This window comes from Plasmodium knowlesi, assembly GCF_000006355.2.
Source record: "Plasmodium knowlesi strain H genome assembly, chromosome: 6".
NCBI lineage: Eukaryota > Apicomplexa > Aconoidasida > Haemosporida > Plasmodiidae > Plasmodium > Plasmodium knowlesi.
In genome coordinates, this window is record NC_011907.2 from 27,421 (window position 1) to 44,665 (window position 17,245).

The 17,245-nt window shown below is 38.5% G+C and overlaps 4 protein-coding genes across 4 annotated transcripts; all 4 read right to left on the reverse strand.

Annotated features, from left to right (window-relative positions):
• Positions 1–1,104: 1,104 nt before the first annotated feature.
• Positions 1,105–5,279, reverse strand: PKNH_0600600 (Plasmodium exported protein (PHIST), unknown function; the record flags this gene model as incomplete). Its single annotated transcript, XM_002261643.1, has 2 exons — positions 1,105–4,968; positions 5,211–5,279. The coding sequence occupies 2 exons, from the start codon at positions 5,277–5,279 to the stop codon at positions 1,105–1,107; spliced, it is 3,933 nt and encodes a 1,310-aa protein (XP_002261679.1).
• Positions 5,280–7,278: 1,999 nt separating this feature from the next.
• Positions 7,279–8,543, reverse strand: PKNH_0600700 (Plasmodium exported protein (PHIST), unknown function; the record flags this gene model as incomplete). Its single annotated transcript, XM_002261644.1, has 2 exons — positions 7,279–8,184; positions 8,343–8,543. The coding sequence occupies 2 exons, from the start codon at positions 8,541–8,543 to the stop codon at positions 7,279–7,281; spliced, it is 1,107 nt and encodes a 368-aa protein (XP_002261680.1).
• Positions 8,544–11,000: 2,457 nt separating this feature from the next.
• On the reverse strand, positions 11,001–12,084 carry PKNH_0600800 (Plasmodium exported protein (PHISTc), unknown function; the record flags this gene model as incomplete). Its single annotated transcript, XM_002261645.1, has 2 exons — positions 11,001–11,828; positions 11,956–12,084. 2 exons carry the CDS (start codon positions 12,082–12,084, stop codon positions 11,001–11,003), a joined length of 957 nt encoding a protein of 318 aa, XP_002261681.1.
• Positions 12,085–14,904: 2,820 nt separating this feature from the next.
• PKNH_0600900 (Plasmodium exported protein (PHISTc), unknown function) lies at positions 14,905–16,105 on the reverse strand (the record flags this gene model as incomplete). The annotated part of the gene is made up of 2 exons (XM_002261646.1): positions 14,905–15,777; positions 15,905–16,105. 2 exons carry the CDS (start codon positions 16,103–16,105, stop codon positions 14,905–14,907), a joined length of 1,074 nt encoding a protein of 357 aa, XP_002261682.1.
• Between the last annotated feature and the right edge of the window lie 1,140 nt (positions 16,106–17,245).

A 17,245-nucleotide genomic window follows, 5' to 3' on the forward strand; every position in this document is an offset into this window, starting at 1 on the left:
TATTTCAACAATTATGATCTACCATCTGTACGCGCACGTGAAGTCATCACTTATGTAATTCGCTGCGGATCCTTGAATCGTGGCTTCTTTTTCTGCGTCATTTCGCAAACCCGATTTTTTTCAAAAGGGTAAAAAAACCTTTCTTATGAAAAAACTTTTTTTCTTTTTTTTTTTCCTCCTGGAAGAAGTGTAACACGGTTTGTAGAACGGGGGACAGTTCCATATGTAAGCACTCTCCAAAGAGCAGTTATCAAGCATAATGCAGGAATAGTTACCCCATACACACCCGGTTCATCTTTCCTCCAACTTTAAAAATAGCTAGCTCATGCAGTTAAAATAAAATCCCATAAGACTAAATCGTTTTTTAATTGACGCACATATGTAGGTGTGTGTAAAAGAACGCTACATTAATTTCTCTCTCTCTCAAAAAAAAATGTTAATTATGGGAAAAAGAAAAAGAAGAAGAAAAAGAAAAAAAAAAAAAAAAGGATAAACATATATGTACATGTAAGCATGAGGAGTGAAATAAAAGCGCAAAACTGTAATCACATTGCATTAGTAAGCTGCAAAAAGCATGCGCACACTCTCTTTGTAATAACAGCTGACACAGGCGCTGAACCCCCTGAAGGACTTAATCATCACTGACTTAGCAGTGTGTATATGTGTGTGTCTGTTCGATGTGCCTCACAAATTCATCTGCGTATATGTAGGAGAAACGCCAAAAAGGGTGCAATCTAAGGGGTATACCATATAGAACAAATTACAGCATCATTCTCGGGGATCCATGGTTAGCATGTCGTCTGCCATTCGGTATCTACCCCAAAGAGACAGCTGCGTAATCACGCAGGTAAGCATTATTCGGCTGTAACTTCTTAGTGTAGCTCAGCCAACCTGTGCTATTGAGCATAATAATATTTCCTCCCGAACAGATGATCCCACATAACTACTCAAAAATCTCACTATCTCAATTTACAATACGGTTAAAACGAGGGAGGCTATGTATGCACGCATTTTAGTATTAGGCTCCTCCTCACATAAAAGGGTACACCCTACAGTAACCTTCCCCCCAGGGAAACGACTCCAGAAGTACTAGCAATCCCTATTCTAAACTCTTCTTCTAACTCTTGATCTTACATCTATTAAAAGGCGTTGGTATGTTTCCATCCTAGTGAGAATGTCGTTTTTCCAGTAGTTGTACATGCCGTTCCTAAACCTGCGACTCTTATCTCTGTAGTTATTTAAAAAGTCAATAAATGTCCATCGGTCCATTCTTCCATTCTCCAAAAACGAGTGGATATATTTCGTGAATCTCTTTTCGTATCGTAAAAATACTCTATTCATAAATTGGTGGACCCTTAACCATTCTTGTTTCTTAATTTCACGGGGGATTCCACAGGCATCAGCGAGACAATCACAATACGTGAGCAAATTCGTCCTCATCCTATACAACTTTCTCTTTTCATTATCATTTACATAATTCCATATAATGTATATATCCCTTACATCTAAAATAGAACCCAAATTGTAGATCTTCTCATCTATCTGTTCTTCAGATAATAGTTGAAATGGATCAGAGTTCCTAAAATCATATGAGCAAGTATTACTATGAGAGTAGGAATTCCTTCCAACAGAACTTCTTTTTCTTTTAGACTTTGTATCCTTCACATTATCATCATCATGTGATCCATTCATGTTTCCATCCAAATCTTTGTGCTCAGGAGATTCTGAATCCATTAATAATTCCTTCGATTCACCATCCATACGATCACGAGAATCACCCTTCATGACATCTTCCTGTGGAATTTCCTTATTGCCTTCCACATCATCCCTTACAACATCCTCTGCAGTGCTCTCTAATCCGTCTTCCTCTGCATCCTTTACTTTTTCATTCATAGATTCATCTACAGTCTCCTCCCTATTACCATACAAATAATCTTCCAAAGCTTCTTCCACAGAATCTTCCAAGGTTCTGTCGGAACGATTTTCTCTGTCATCTTCCACAGAATCTTCCAAGGTTCTGTCAGAACGATTTTCTCTGTCATCTTCTACAGAATCTTCCAAGGTTCTTTCAGAATGATTTTCTCTGTCATCTTCTGGAGAACCTTCCAATCTCCTATCAGAACAATTTTCTCTATCATCCTCTAGAGAATCTTCCAATCTCCTGTCTGAACGATTTTCTCTGTCATCTTCTAGAGAATCTTCCAACCTCCTATCAGAACGATTTTCTCTATCATCTTCTAGAGAATCGTCCAATCTCCTGTCTGAACGATTTTCTCTGTCATCTTCTAGAGAATCTTCCAATCTCCTATCAGAACGATTTTCTCTGTCATCTTCTAGAGAATCTTCCAATCTCCTATCAGAACGATTTTCTCTGTCATCCTCTAGAGAATCTTCCAACCTCCTATCAGAACGATTTTCTCTATCATCTTCTAGAGAATCTTCCAATCTCCTATCAGAACGATTTTCTCTGTCATCTTCTAGAGAATCTTCCAATCTCCTATCAGAACGATTTTCTCTGTCATCCTCTAGAGAATCTTCCAATCTCCTATCAGAACGATTTTCTCTGTCATCTTCTAGAAACTCCTCTAGCCATTTGTCGAAGAGATTTTCTCTGTCATCTTCTAGAGAATCTTCTAGCCTCCTATCAGAACGATTTTCTCTATCATCCTCTAGAGAATCTTCCAACCTCCTATCAGAACGATTTTCTCTATCATCCTCTAGAGAATCTTCCAACCTCCTATCAGAACGATTTTCTCTATCTTCTTCTGGAGAATCTTCCAATCTCCTATCAGAACGATTTTCTCTATCATCTTCTAGAGAATCGTCCAATCTCCTGTCTGAACGATTTTCTCTGTCATCTTCTAGAGAATCTTCCAATCTCCTGTCTGAACGATTTTCTCTGTCATCTTCTAGAGAATCTTCCAATCTCGTATCAGAACGATTTTCTCTATCATCCTCTAGAGAATCTTCCAATCTCTTATCAGAACAATTTTCTCTGTCATCTTCCACAGCATCCTCTAACCTTCTGTCAGAACGATTTTCTCTATCATCTTCTAGAGAATCGTCCAATCTCCTATCAGAACGATTTTCTCTATCATCTTCTAGAGAATCGTCCAATCTCCTATCAGAACGATTTTCTCTATCATCCTCTAGAGAATCTTCCAACCTGCTATCAGAACGATTTTCTCTGTCATCTTCTAGAGAATCTTCCAACCTCCTATCAGAACGATTTTCTCTGTCATCTTCTGGAGAATCTTCCAATCTCCTATCAGAACGATTTTCTCTGTCATCCTCTAGAGAATCGTCCAATCTCCTGTCTGAACGATTTTCTCTGTCATCTTCTGGAGAATCTTCCAATCTCCTATCAGAACGATTTTCTCTGTCATCCTCTAGAGAATCGTCCAATCTCCTGTCTGAACGATTTTCTCTGTCATCCTCTAGAAACTGCTCTATCCATCTGTCGAAGAGATTTTCTCTGTTATCTTCCACAGCATCCTCTAAACTTCTGTCAGAACGATTTTCTCTATCATCCTCTAGAGAATCTTCCAACCTCCTATCAGAATGATTTTCTCTGTCATCTTCTGGAGAATCTTCCAATCTCGTATCAGAACGATTTTCTCTGTCATCTTCCACAGAATCCTCTAACCTTCTGTCAGAACGATTTTCTCTGTCATCTTCCACAGCATCCTCTAACCTTCTGTCAGAACGATTTTCTCTATCATCCTCTAGAGAATCGTCTAATCTCCTATCAGAACGATTTTCTCTATCTTCTTCTGGAGAATCTTCCAATCTCCTATCAGAACGATTTTCTCTGTCATCCTCTAGAGAATCTTCCAACCTCCTATCAGAACGATTTTCTCTATCATCTTCTAGAGAATCGTCCAATCTCCTATCAGAACGATTTTCTCTGTCATCTTCTAGAAACTCCTCTAGCCATTTGTCGAAGAGATTTTCTCTGTCATCTTCTAGAGAATCTTCTAGCCTCCTATCAGAACGATTTTCTCTATCATCCTCTAGAGAATCTTCCAACCTCCTATCAGAACGATTTTCTCTATCATCCTCTAGAGAATCTTCCAACCTCCTATCAGAACGATTTTCTCTATCTTCTTCTGGAGAATCTTCCAATCTCCTATCGGAACGATTTTCTCTATCATCTTCTGGAGAATCTTCCAACCTCCTATCAGAATGATTTTCTCCATCATCCTCTAGAGAATCTTCCAACCTGCTATCAGAACGATTTTCTCTATCATCTTCCACAGAATTCTCTAACCTTCTGTCAGAACGATTTTCTCTATCATCCTCTAGAGAATCTTCCAACCTGCTATCAGAACGATTTTCTCTGTCATCTTCTAGAGAACCTTCTAACCTCCTATCAGAACGATTTTCTCTGTCATCTTCCAGAGAATGTTCAGTTAGGTCATTCGCATCATTGTCCAATGGCCTATCCGCGGGGTGATCTATTGGCTCTTCTAGTAGATCAAACAGTGGATCATATAATGGATCATCATAGTTGGGTTCATCATCTATTGGATCATCATCTACGGGATCATCTAGAAGGTTATCCAATGGATCTTCCAATGAGTAGTCCCCATTAGGTCCAGCAGCAGCATCTGTTATATTTTCAGTAACCTCCCTAGACCCTTTGCAGAATCTGTCTCCGGATTCGTCGCTCCTCATGCAGGACTTAGTATCATCGGACCTGTCGTCTGTGGAAATCCTATCGACGGGGGGCCCCCCTCGGAGAGAACTACATCGCGTACATGATTCGCTCTCTACAGGACCGCAGCTTTGACTTCCCGCACAATTTCCAACAGACTTATCGGATTCCTCACCCGACCTAATACCACCTTCCTGGAGCATATCGTCGTCATCAGTAAGTGTGCTCCAATAGGAGGATGGATATATAGAAGACATAAACTCCGAGAGGCTTCTGGGCTGCATGCCTCTTCCTCTACCCGATTGTTCATCCTGCGAAAGTGTGCAAAAAAAAAAAAAAAAAAAAAAAAATGTACGTTTGGGGATATACATAGAATGAACACCAACTTCAACAACTCTGAGGTTAGTCCAAATCTGAAGATTAAGTTGAAGACTAAGATGAAGATTAATCTAAAAACTACGCTGAACACTAAGCTGCACACTAAGCACAACGGCAACTCAAACTCGAACGAAAAAAAAAAAAAAATTTCACCAATGTTTCAACCAAAACTTACATTAACTAAAATATGCAGCAACGCGAAGCAAAGAATGTTCGCATTCTTCAATAATTTATGATTCCCCATGATGGCAGGCTCTGTAGAGTTTTCTTTTTTTCCCGTGAGGCTTCACCTATACGCTTAATTCGCTCGTAGGGATCGCTGTGTAGGTACCTTTTCCAATCACTTATACTGTAGAAAGCACAGCGCAGATGCAGAATTGGTAATTCGATCGCTCGATGACAAAAATTTGCTGATAGTAGCTACTACAACGCAAACACACTGTAGGCTATCATACAATTGATGTCGCTTTTTTTTTTTTTTTTTTTTTTTTCTCTCTCTCTCTAGAATTTTTTTCTAAAATGAGAGGGTAAATTTTCTGTATTCAGGCCTACCAGCAAAAAAAAAACGTGCACGTCAGCTAGTCGGTGTAGGGGGGTGCTCCCTCTTATTTATTCTTTCCTGATGCATGTGCAGAAAAAGATGCACGTCGAGAAAAAGAACAAAAAAGGTACAAAGTGAATTGGGGATTACCTACACCTTCGGGAGAAACCAATAGGCAAATCGGTTGACTAATCCTCTAGTCACTAAAGAGAAAAAACAGAAAGATGAAGATGCCAAACCTTAGACTGCGCAATGGATACGTATGTATATTCGCATATGTCCCATTATAATATTAAGCCATTTCTTGTACTGCATAGTGTAATTGGGGGGTTCTAATTCCGCACCCCCTCCTGATTAAAAAACTAACCCCCCATGCAACATTACCTAATTTTTACGCTACCCCGTTTTAGCCCCCTTTTTTTTTCTCTTTATTCCTTTTGTTTTTTGCATATCTTTTACGCACCCTTTTAAACTACTATAAGTGAAAGAACACACCCCTTAGTTTATATGGCTCCCCCGCGCATAAGAGCACACTTTTACTGCTAGTCATAGAGAGATAAATAAAAAGGGGCACTAAAGTAGAAAAAAAAAAAAAAAAAAAAAAAAAAAAAAATGGGAATACAATCGCATGTATTTCTATGTGCACTCACTCTTCTATGTCCGCGACACCCACCATTCTACAGATGGGCAAGGAGTGATGACAACACCGAGCGCACGCAACTTTAACGCAAAAACATTCCTCGCGGTGAAAAATATTTTGTCGTAGTTTAAATCATTCACCCTTTTGCGTGTAAACGTGGATGTCCCACACACATGGGTGTGGAGAGGGAGATGGAATAAATAACCCACCCCCCGTGTAGTAGTGTAGCTCTTAAAAAAAGTGTAGTATAGCTAGAAAGAGGAAACAGGTTGGTATAACCTATATTAGAAGACTACCTTTCGTGCATCGTACCCCCCTTTTTCTAACTCACTTTTAGATTGACATACCTACGTTATATAACCCCACAGGGGAAGCGTAACTTATGCGGGAGCATTATATACTAACCACCCCGCACAGAAGCATATGCTTCATTGCACTCACCCGTGAATTACACGTTAACCTCAACGTTCCTCTCATGTGGGGAAAATGCATTCAATCTTTACTTCCCACAGAGGAAGTACTCCGCGGGGGTATTATATGATCAAAGTGCCAAAGTAGACCACTCCTGGGTAAGGTACCTCCGGACGACGGGGGGAAGAAAGCCTGACCAATAGAACAACAGACAAATCGACACAGAGGTATACACATTCATTCTGCACGTGAACTAGTGAAGACAAAAAGCTTCCGGCTACTTTCTCTCTTCCGTCCTTATAATAAAAAAAAAAAAAAATGCGTACTTCTTTTTGTGCAATACTCCTTTCCCCGATCCGGGTGGGTCAACTTCCAAAAATGGAGGAATACCATTTTTTGGAAAAAAAAAAAAAAAAAATAAATAAATTCTCAAATAAATGGTTCCCTTAATTGTGATACGTGTGTACACATAATACGTATATCAGTTCGAATAAAAAAAAATAAAATAAAATAAAATAAAAAGTTGTAACAGAAGCATTCCCCCTCCTCATCTTTGAGTGTGTGCTACTCTCCAGAGAGAAAAAAAAAAAAAAAAAAAACGAATATTCATACTGCGCAACAGCACGACAAATCATCTGCTCATCCTGCCAGTCAGTACTGGATGCGCATCTGGAAGGTCCTGTCCTTGTTCTCTTCCCAGTATGCCCTCAACACTTCGTCCAGTTTTGCATGACAAAAATTGTTCACAATCCTCCTGTATTCCTTCCAGAGACGCTTGTAACTAATTAACCCATCAGTGAACTTCTTGGTGCTGTACCTTCCTAAACGAACAAAAGTACTAAAGCTTTTCAGAAAATGCTTCTCCTTAAAGAGAAAAAAGTTCGTGGTCTCTTCATATAAATTCCTCATCTGTTCTTCTTTAAAATTTTCTTTTACGTTATAATTGTAACAGAGATTCTCCCAATGGGTAATAACATTTTCTTGCATTAAGAAATATTTTTTCCTTTCATTCGTATGTACATAATAAAATATGGAGCTCATTTCCTCAGGATCTACATAATCACCTAGGTTAGATATTTTCTCTATGAATTCTGTTTCCGATAATTCATGTGTATGATTCATGTGTTCAAAGTATCCCTTCTTCACGAATCTATTTCGTCTCCGTTCAATTTCCTCGTACGCACCTTCCAAAGATTTTGATGATGATGATAATGACGTTTCATCCTCCCAACATATAGACGGGATATCAGCACTACTACCACCTTCGTCGGCGAAGTCTACACTTTTTCCTTCTTTCTTCCAGCTTCTAATAAAGCACTTGTTATACTTACACAGGAGTTGAGACAATCCATATATATCTTGACTTGAATTATCGTTCAGATTGTTATGTGTCCTTAGTGTAGAATCGAAGATGTTTGCATTTTCTTCTGTCATCATGGGTCCTTCTACTTCATGGCTTGCTTTAGATGAACTCTGGCAAGCTAATCGTCTTCCTTCTCTGTTTGTCCATTTCGTTGCTTCTCCATGGGTTTCTCCGTACCTCGTAGAAACGGTAGTCTAAAATATATTTGCGTTCGGGAAGAAAAGGGAGGAGGGGGGGGGGAATGTTTAGGGGAAAGATTACGTGGTCAGTTATAGAACCACGTGATTCAGCTCTTACGCGCTGAGCGGTTACGCCACTCATTGCCACTCTCAATCACATGTCTGGACTTTACCTCCACCTCCAGGAAGAGCAATCCTATGAACACGATATTCAAAATACGAAAAAGAGAGGTTTCGCATCTGTTACTTCTTTCTCTATTTCCACAGTTCGCTGGCTCATTAGTCATTTCAATCGAATTATCCACCTCCCTAATATAGAATTTTGGGATATTCACCCTGAATAACGGGTCACTAATAGCACCCTTCATTACCATTGAATCACTCAGTTCTGTTAGCTTCCTTTTAGTGCAATAAAAAAAAAAAAAAAAAAAGATACACGGGAGTGACCTTATGTAGAGAAAGAGATGATCATTTCCCGTCTTCTGGTCCCCTCTTGTGCAGCCTCACGTATATATATTATGTACTTCTGTGGTAGCACGTACCGTTGGTGCACCAAATGACATGTACAAAGTGGGGGAAATGTTCTTCTCTGCTCAAGGGGCAACCAAAAAATGCAAATAAAAAAATAAAGTTATCAAAGTTGACAGGGAAAAAATAAACTGAAAGGATAACATTAAGGGTTGCGACGAAACCAAGGCATATAAGAACTAGAAAAAAAAATAGAAAAAGAACTATAAAAAAACTAAAAAAAGAACTATAAAAAAACTAAAAAAAGAACTAGAAAAAAACTAAAAAAAGAACTAGAAAAAAACTAAAAAAAGAACTAGAAAAAAACTAGTAAAAAAAGTAGAAAAAAAACAGGAAAAAAAAACTAGAAAAAAAACAGAAAAAAAAAACTAGAAGAAAACTAGAAAAAAAACAGGAAAAAGGGGAAATGGCAACATGACCAAATAATGAACTGAATAAATGCTTCTCTGTCGAGACGCAAGCAACGAAAGGACACTAACAGGTAAGCAACAAAAAATAAAAATCTACCAAAAACAAACTGATCGAAAATTAGAAAAAGGGATAAACTACGACGGTCCAAAAAAGAGAAGCCGCTGAATGAAGGAATCAAGGAAAAATGAAGAAACAAACAACGCAAAGAAAAAAATAGTCACAACAGAGGGTGCCTCTGGAGGAAAACCAACATGACAACTACTAGCAAGGAATCAAAATATATATATATATATATATATATATATATGCATGCAAATAAATAAAGCTTAAAAAGGTCTCGTAAATTAATGAAGCGGGGCAAATACAAGTACATTGGAGGAATATGTACTATACATGTTATGCCTTATAATGCTGCGCTATGAGAGTATGAATCTTAAATTGTTTCTTTTTTTTTTTTTTTTTTTTTTTTTTTTTTTTTTTTTTTTTTTTTTTTTTTTTTTTTTTTTTTTTTTTTTTTTTTTTTTTTTGCCTAATCTATATTCTTTGCCCTCACTCTAACAATTTGCTTCCTGCTCCCAGATTCGATCTGTATGCCCCCGTACAAACATGCATCACTTTTATATATTCACGACAAAGCGAAAACAGCAACAAATGAAAAATTTGCAACGAGATGTTGCCTCTTGGACAAACACCAACCTGTTATTAGGCACGAGTTGTAGAAGTGGAGCGCAGAGGTACAACCGCTTTTTTTTTTTTTTTTTTTTTTTTTCAGCACTACATTTTTTGTCCGTATTTTTAATTATTTTTCTGCCGACCTTGAATTTGCTTGTACCTGTTGTTATCCCATTTTTTATATTTTTTTTTTTTTTTTTTTTTTTTTTATTCTTAATAACGGAAAGGAACTCCTTTAGTTGCCTTTGGGACACTGCGGAATTAGTCCCAAGGGAAGAAAAAAAGGCAAACTATGCCATTTCGAAGGGCGCAGAGGAGCATATGCGAGAAGGTTGGTTGGTGAAACTCATAAGCGATAAAATGCAAAAAACACTGCTTAAGACCACTTCGTTCCACTTTCAAGATCTTCACAAACACACATCGGCCCCGTTTATCGGCTGCGCCATCTCCCGTAGGGACGAATTCGTTAACCTTTTTCGCAGCGGATCACACCTGTCAATATTCACGAATGAAACGTATGCCCACGTGAACTAATAAAGAAGGGGCTATGGAATTCTGCTACCTCCACTTCCCCTTTGGGAGGGTAGTAGCACTGTTTTGTGCAAATAAAACGAAAGAGGACGAAACGATAAATCGTAGAAATTCACCCCGAGGGAATATTCTTATTAACTCCTTATACATGGGACTGCAATGTATAGATGAGTCCTGATCAGGCAACTCCCACCTGGAAAATTCTAATGCGAATGGAATTCTCCTCCAGCCACGCATGGCCACAATGGGAAAAAGCAATAACTCGTGGGTCCCTAGTTAGCGGTCCTATTAAGTGTCAGCAATTCCCAACCAAATGGAGTTAAAATGGAAAAAAAAAAGGAAAAAAGAAAAGAAAAAACTCCATATGAGTGAATTACTTTCTTTCATATTATTTATGTTCATCTGACTAATGCAGCAAAGCGCGTGGGTTGCAACAGCCGACGCACTCGAATCACCCTGGACATACCTTAGGGAGGTTCGTTCTCTCTCCGATAGAAATGGCGATTGCCTACTCGGAAGTCACTCTGGTCCCTTTGGATAAGCTCCACAATTGGATGTGTCAGAGGGAGGGTACAAAACGTAACACGTATCGATCCTTCTGCACAGGTACACCCTAAACATAAACATCATCGGTACAACACATCATCGATACAACACACCCACTACAACACAACCACTACAACACATCACTACACCACATCATTACACCTCATCGGCACACCTGTCGATAACCCCCCCCTTTTCATGGTCGAGTTCAACATGTCCATGCAGACTTTGTTCACACCCCTTCGGAAATTTCTCCAGGAAAGTTTCGTCTGATTAATGAACTCCACAAAGAGCTCCTTCGAGCAGGGCCCCTGTCCTAGAAACGCGTGTAGCTTCCTGAGAAATTTCCTTTCCTGGTAAAACAGCTCATCCTTCATGTAGTAGTAAATCTGAACCCCCTCTTTAGACTTTATCTTTTTCGAAATATTATAAGTAGATGTAAGGTTTTCACAGTATGCAATAATATTTTTTTGCATGTTGATATATTTTGATCTTTCGAACCCATTGACGTAGTTCCAAATGATAAACATCTCCTTCACATCTACGTTCTGTCCTAACTTTTCAATCATTTTGTTAACTTCGTCTTCAGATATACTGTTTAAGAATTCATTTTCATTATTTTCGTAGGATCTTCTATCATAGTTCTTGTCTTTTTTTCTATTTTCATTCTCCTTTGTCATGTCATTATCAGCTAGTTCATATGTGTCTTCTATATCGTTATGTACATAATTGATGGCACTTCTATTTTTTGTATTCTCTGCTTTCCCATTGTTCATTCTATAATGTTCATCCAGATTATTTCCATTGCCCTGTCTATCCTCACTACTACCACTGCTCGTATTATCAACCTCGTCGTCTTCGTCTATTTCATCGTTTATTGCTCTAGGAGTGAATGTCGCTAATTTTCTTTGTCTCCATTCTATGCATCCTTCTTTCATACTGCTTAGCGGTTGTTCCGTTAGGCCATTTTCCTGCATGCGGGAGGAGAAAAAAAAAAAAAAAAAAAAGGGAATTTATTCATTTAGAAAAACACAATCAAAAAAGTATATGTGGTAAGGAATTATTGCTTCTGTTGAATCCTCTAACTAGTGCACCCACCTGATGTGTCCAGAAGAACATGGAGCACACAAGCAACATGTTCAGGAGACCCAGAATTCCAAACCTAAGATGTGCATCCATTTTCCTGATCTTGTATATTCTACCTTTCTGAAGGAGGTACTCTACCATGTGTATCTTTTCTCTTTTTCATTCGACGAAAGAGTTCGGCCAGTAAAAAGCAGCTTCCCTGTTGCTACCGCGGCCTGATATTTGTGTCGAGGTTAAGACTGTTAATGGGGACAGGGTAAATAAATGGAAGAATGTGGCATAAGAAAAATGGGGCAAGCTTGACCTAAAATAAGTTATGAACTTGGCACAGAAGGGGCAACACGTTCCTGCGCTAACGCTACATATTTGACCTGTCGAAGCATGCACATAGAATTTGCTATTCTGGGGCTCAGGGCCACTTGTTTGCTCTCTTTCCAGTCGCTTTACTCTAACGCTAAAGGAAGAGAAACAAACGCACCCCCCCCCTGTACGTACATGTTATGGCCACTACTCAATACATACCTTTTTACAGAAAAGAAAAAAGCAAAGATGCGATTTGAAGTTGCTTCAAAATGTTACCCTAAATGGGGGGTGCGAACGTTTTTCTAAGGTAAAAACCAAACCAGAAAATATCATTCCCTAAAATGGTACTAAGATGGTTCACCTTCCTACAAATTCATTCTAATGTGTTTCTAACATTTCAAAAAAATAAAATTGTCAAGTTATTTGCTAAAAAGTTCAAGTTGCAAGGTTAAGAAAGTTCAAAAACGATATATGCATCGCCATTTTGACCAAAATCGAGCTTTAAAAAAAAAAAAAAAAAAAAAAAAAAAAAGCTAGTTGCTCGAGTATTTTTTTTTTTTTTAGAATAGTTCTATTTTATCAGTTAAAAGGGCAAAAAAAAAAAAAAAAAAAAGTAATAATAAAACCCTGTGTAGAAATATAAAAGCCTAAAATGGTAATTCCAAGAATAGATTTATTCTAATTATTACGTTCGAAGTTTTATCTTTTTTTAACTTTTATTCTTATTTTTTTCCCCCCCCCTAATGGCTACCAAAATGACAACAACCTTAAGCAAAGAATTGTTCTTCATATATAAACGGAGCTGTGCGAAGGGCGAAGCATTCCTCAGATTGTGTGGTCGAGAAACGGGCACCACTATGTGCGCTATATGGTAAAACTTTTCAGTTTATACGAGTACATGCAACGCATATGTATTACGTTCATACACGTATGGATGTACATTTTTTTTTCTTTTTTTTTTTCCTTTAAACTGTAAGAAAAATTCGTAGCGCTTTCTTTTACTTTAGAAAAAACATGTGATGTCATAATTGCGTTGCGCGCCGACTAAACTGCTCGGGGCCTTGCACGGACTAAGCTAAACTAAATTGTAAACTAGTAATCATTCCTATGGAGGAAACCTCCCTCTGCCTTCTTATCCATGCATGTGTATATGCAAGACCCCCCCCCGTCGAACTGCAACAAGCAAATCGTCATGGGGTCATATCAACCCCCTTTCCTGCTTCTACGCATAGAATCACGAAAAGCAAAAAAAAAAAAAAAACTAAAAATAGTCTTAAAAATTCAATGTGCAACATAGATAAAATGCAAGAAAAACATTCCATCCTTCAGTTGTAAACAAATGAAAAATATTATAACAAACATGCAAAGCGATGTGACACACACACACAAAAAAAAAAATGGATCGATAAAATGGATACAGCTGAAACCCCAATTCTACAATAGCAGGAGGGGATTCATTTTTGAATGATCCAGTTTACATGCTCTCAAAAGAACTGCACTTCCATTTCAGTGGTCCACCTGAATTCTGCCTCTTAACTCGCCCCTTCTTTCCTTCCTCCCATTTCCCCTTCTGATTAGACTCAAAAAAAAATTCGAACCTTGATCAGGGCCCAATGGAATATTCCCCTCCTTCAGCTCATGACTTCTCATTTTCTCCTCCAAATGGTTTTTCCACATGTTGTTCGATAACTTTACCTGATGTACTTTTCCATTGCATCTGGTAGGAAAAAACGTTAATTGAAAATGTTCTTCCAGGGAACTTTCTCTCCTTCGTAAGTTTTTTTTCTTCAATCACAAATATATAATTTTTCTTTTTATGGTCCAAAAAATTAGTCGCTTCTTTTTTCACCTCGAAACATTGCTTTTATGCATAGTGTGGAGGTACCTTGCAATGATTAGCTAGCCATGCGTAGTAGTTGTTCAGGTTCTGTTGCATCTAGTAAAACTTTTTCCTTTCGTCCATGTGCACCCTGGCATACATGGCATTCATTTCTTCTTGGGTATCCATAAAGAAACTTGGTTCACCATGGGAAGTTTCACCCTCCACGATGTCCTTCATGCCAACCTCACTCACGTCCATGCGGTTCTATACACAGTTTCCAGTGCTACCTCCCGTGTCGCAGTTCAAGCTGCTCACCGAGCCGTGATCCCTCATTCGACCCAGCTGGAAGTCCCAGCTCCTGTACACTCTGTACATTTTATTCCCTTCCAGGCACTTTCCTGTAAACAAGCGAGGCCAATTTTCTTGCATTCCTTTAAGGACCTTTTTCCACCATTAATTTTTCAGCGCATTTGTGCCTTCCACCGGGGGTCCACGTCGACCCGAAAAAATATATATATATATACATATATATATGCGCGTCTGTTTTTCCTTTTCTTTTTCTTTTTTTTTCATCTTGGGTTGGTAGAGTGACAAAAAATTGGGTGCACAAAAAAAAAAAAAAAAAAAAAAAAAAACAGACAAAGAAACAAACAAGTCGATAAATGTTTTAGCGATGTGCTGGAGAAGCCTGGCCCATGTCGAAACACACACGCAGTGCACACAAAGGACACAGAAAAGAGTGACGAAAAAATCAGGGAAAAAAATATAACAAGCGGACTACTCAGGTCAAGCACCCCTGAACCTCCCACACAACATATATTTATCCATGGCAAATTTTAATCGGTCATTATTTTGTTTTCCCCATTGTACTCGTTAATACAGGGAACCTTGGCGCCAGTCTTCGGGTTCTTCTCGATTTCTTTCTCCTGGGCATCTTCAACATATTTCTCGAAGCTCTTGGAGAGGGAATTCTTCCAGTTGTCCGCCGCCGCGTCGACAAAAACATCCCAGGACTCATATTTCTGAATAATGAAAGCAATAAATTCCCAACGAAGGTTAAGTCCATCAATAAAAACTTTCAAATCTACGTAATCGTCTTTTTCCTTTTTGCGAAACGAATCTTTCAATTGGACGTAAGCTTTTTTCCACTCCTTCATTGTAAAATCCTCTGGGATGTTGTATCTTATAGACATATTTTCACAATCATTCCAGAGTTCCTCTTTCAAACTCAAGTATTTTTTTTTCCCGTTCCTATGGACATAGTCCCAGAGTGCATACATGTCACTTATGTCGATATAGCCACGTAAATTTCCCACCATTTCGTCAAATTCCTCTTCCGTTAGCTCCTTTCCTATTATCTTTTCATTTTTCAGTTCTTTATCTTTATTCTTCTGTGATTCTTCCTTTCCCTTTACCTCTGGGTCACTGCTCTCAATGTCCTGTATGTCGCTATCCTCATCGTTGGTACTTCTTTCATGCTCCTTTCTCAGTATTTCTATTTTCTCTTCCTTCTTCGGCGTGCCCTTTATGGGAGGAGCCCTCAAGTGTCTCTTCTTCTCTAGCAGTTTTATATCCCTTAAATCAATGTACTTTTCTAACTGCCGAAGAATTACTTCGGAGAGGTTCCTTGAGCAACATGGAGTGGATTTAAATTGGGGGGAACTGTTCCATTCGGAGTTATGGCTTGGACAATCAGCTGTCAGAAGGCACTGCAAAGGAGAAGCAAAAGGAAGAAACAGATAAACGTGAATCTCTGCAAAGGATTACCCATGCAAATGGTTTTCCCCACATCACACACTTACGTGCCCCCACCTTTTCCTTAATCTTTACACTTACTTGGCAGACTAGGCAAAAGACGCAGAAGATGAAAAAAAACACAGGTGCGGAAGCGGAAACGGAAACTCTGCCTCGACGACCACTTCCAGTTCCGGCAGAAATGCACAAATTTAGCAGTCCCTTATTCCTCCTTTCTTCCTCAGAGGATTTGGAACATTTTCTCCACATCAGATTTACCATTGGGAAATGTAGATGGGGCATGGTCGGGCAGGATAGATAATCTCTCTCTGCTTCCGAGAGGAAGAAGGGGGATCCAAAAATTTCACAAAAAAAAAAAAAAAAAAAATTAAGGACAAACAAGGACAAATTAAAAAATAATATGCATATATACAAAAAAAATGCCTACATTTACATATACGACACGCAGTAGTGGCGCCTCCCGTTCGTTGTAAAATCCTTTCGTAGATTAACCAGCTAGCCAAGTGCTACCCTACGCTAAAAGGTGAGCAGGAGACCGAACGGCTACCTAAACCCGGTACCCCAAAAAGAAAAAAAAAAAAAAAAAAAAAAAAAAAAAAAAAAAAGAAAAAAAAAAAAAAAAAAAAAAAAAAAAAAAAGGGAGCTACCCTAATGTACAGCAATGTGCATCAATAAAGGGCATCCCCTACGTGCGCATATATGAACACACATGATACGCATATTGTAGTAAAGGTACAAGCGGATCGAATTGACTAGTAAGAATTCACCGGGGGTACATGGAGATTCATCTGAAGACGGAGATGTATATCTAGCGAAACGAATTGGGGGGAAGCGCAGAACCACCGTGCATAGAAATAAATCAGCGATTCCTGCAATTGTTACAAAAAAAAAAAAAAAAAAGAATCTACCAAAGTTTCCGCAGAAGAAGCTCACTCAGGTGAAATAACAAACCTGGTGGTGACAAAACCACGAGGTTATGTATCGATCTATGTCGGGGGGCGAGCGAGGGAGAAATTACTCCGGCCTCAGATATGTCCTGATCAAATTTTCACAGAAAACAACACCGCGTTCTTTACGTAAGCACAAACTAATATGTTCTCCTTGTAGGTACGAGAAAAAGGAATAAAAATTCTAATCATGCCAGAAAGAATAATCTACAGGTAAATAATTGTTAGCATGCCAAAAGGGTGATTTTGCTTGTTTTTTGATAGTATATTGTAGTGAAAACAACGTCGAGCTGGAAAGGAAAAAAAAAAAAAAAAAAAAAAAAGAAATACATATATATATTCTAACTACTTATAAAAAAATATGTATTTCCTAACATGAAAAGATCTCCTTCTCTTCTGTTTTCCAAACCATTCTACAGTCGTTTTTTCCTCCAATAAGGGGGGAGCACCGAGCAGAACATAAAACAACGCATCC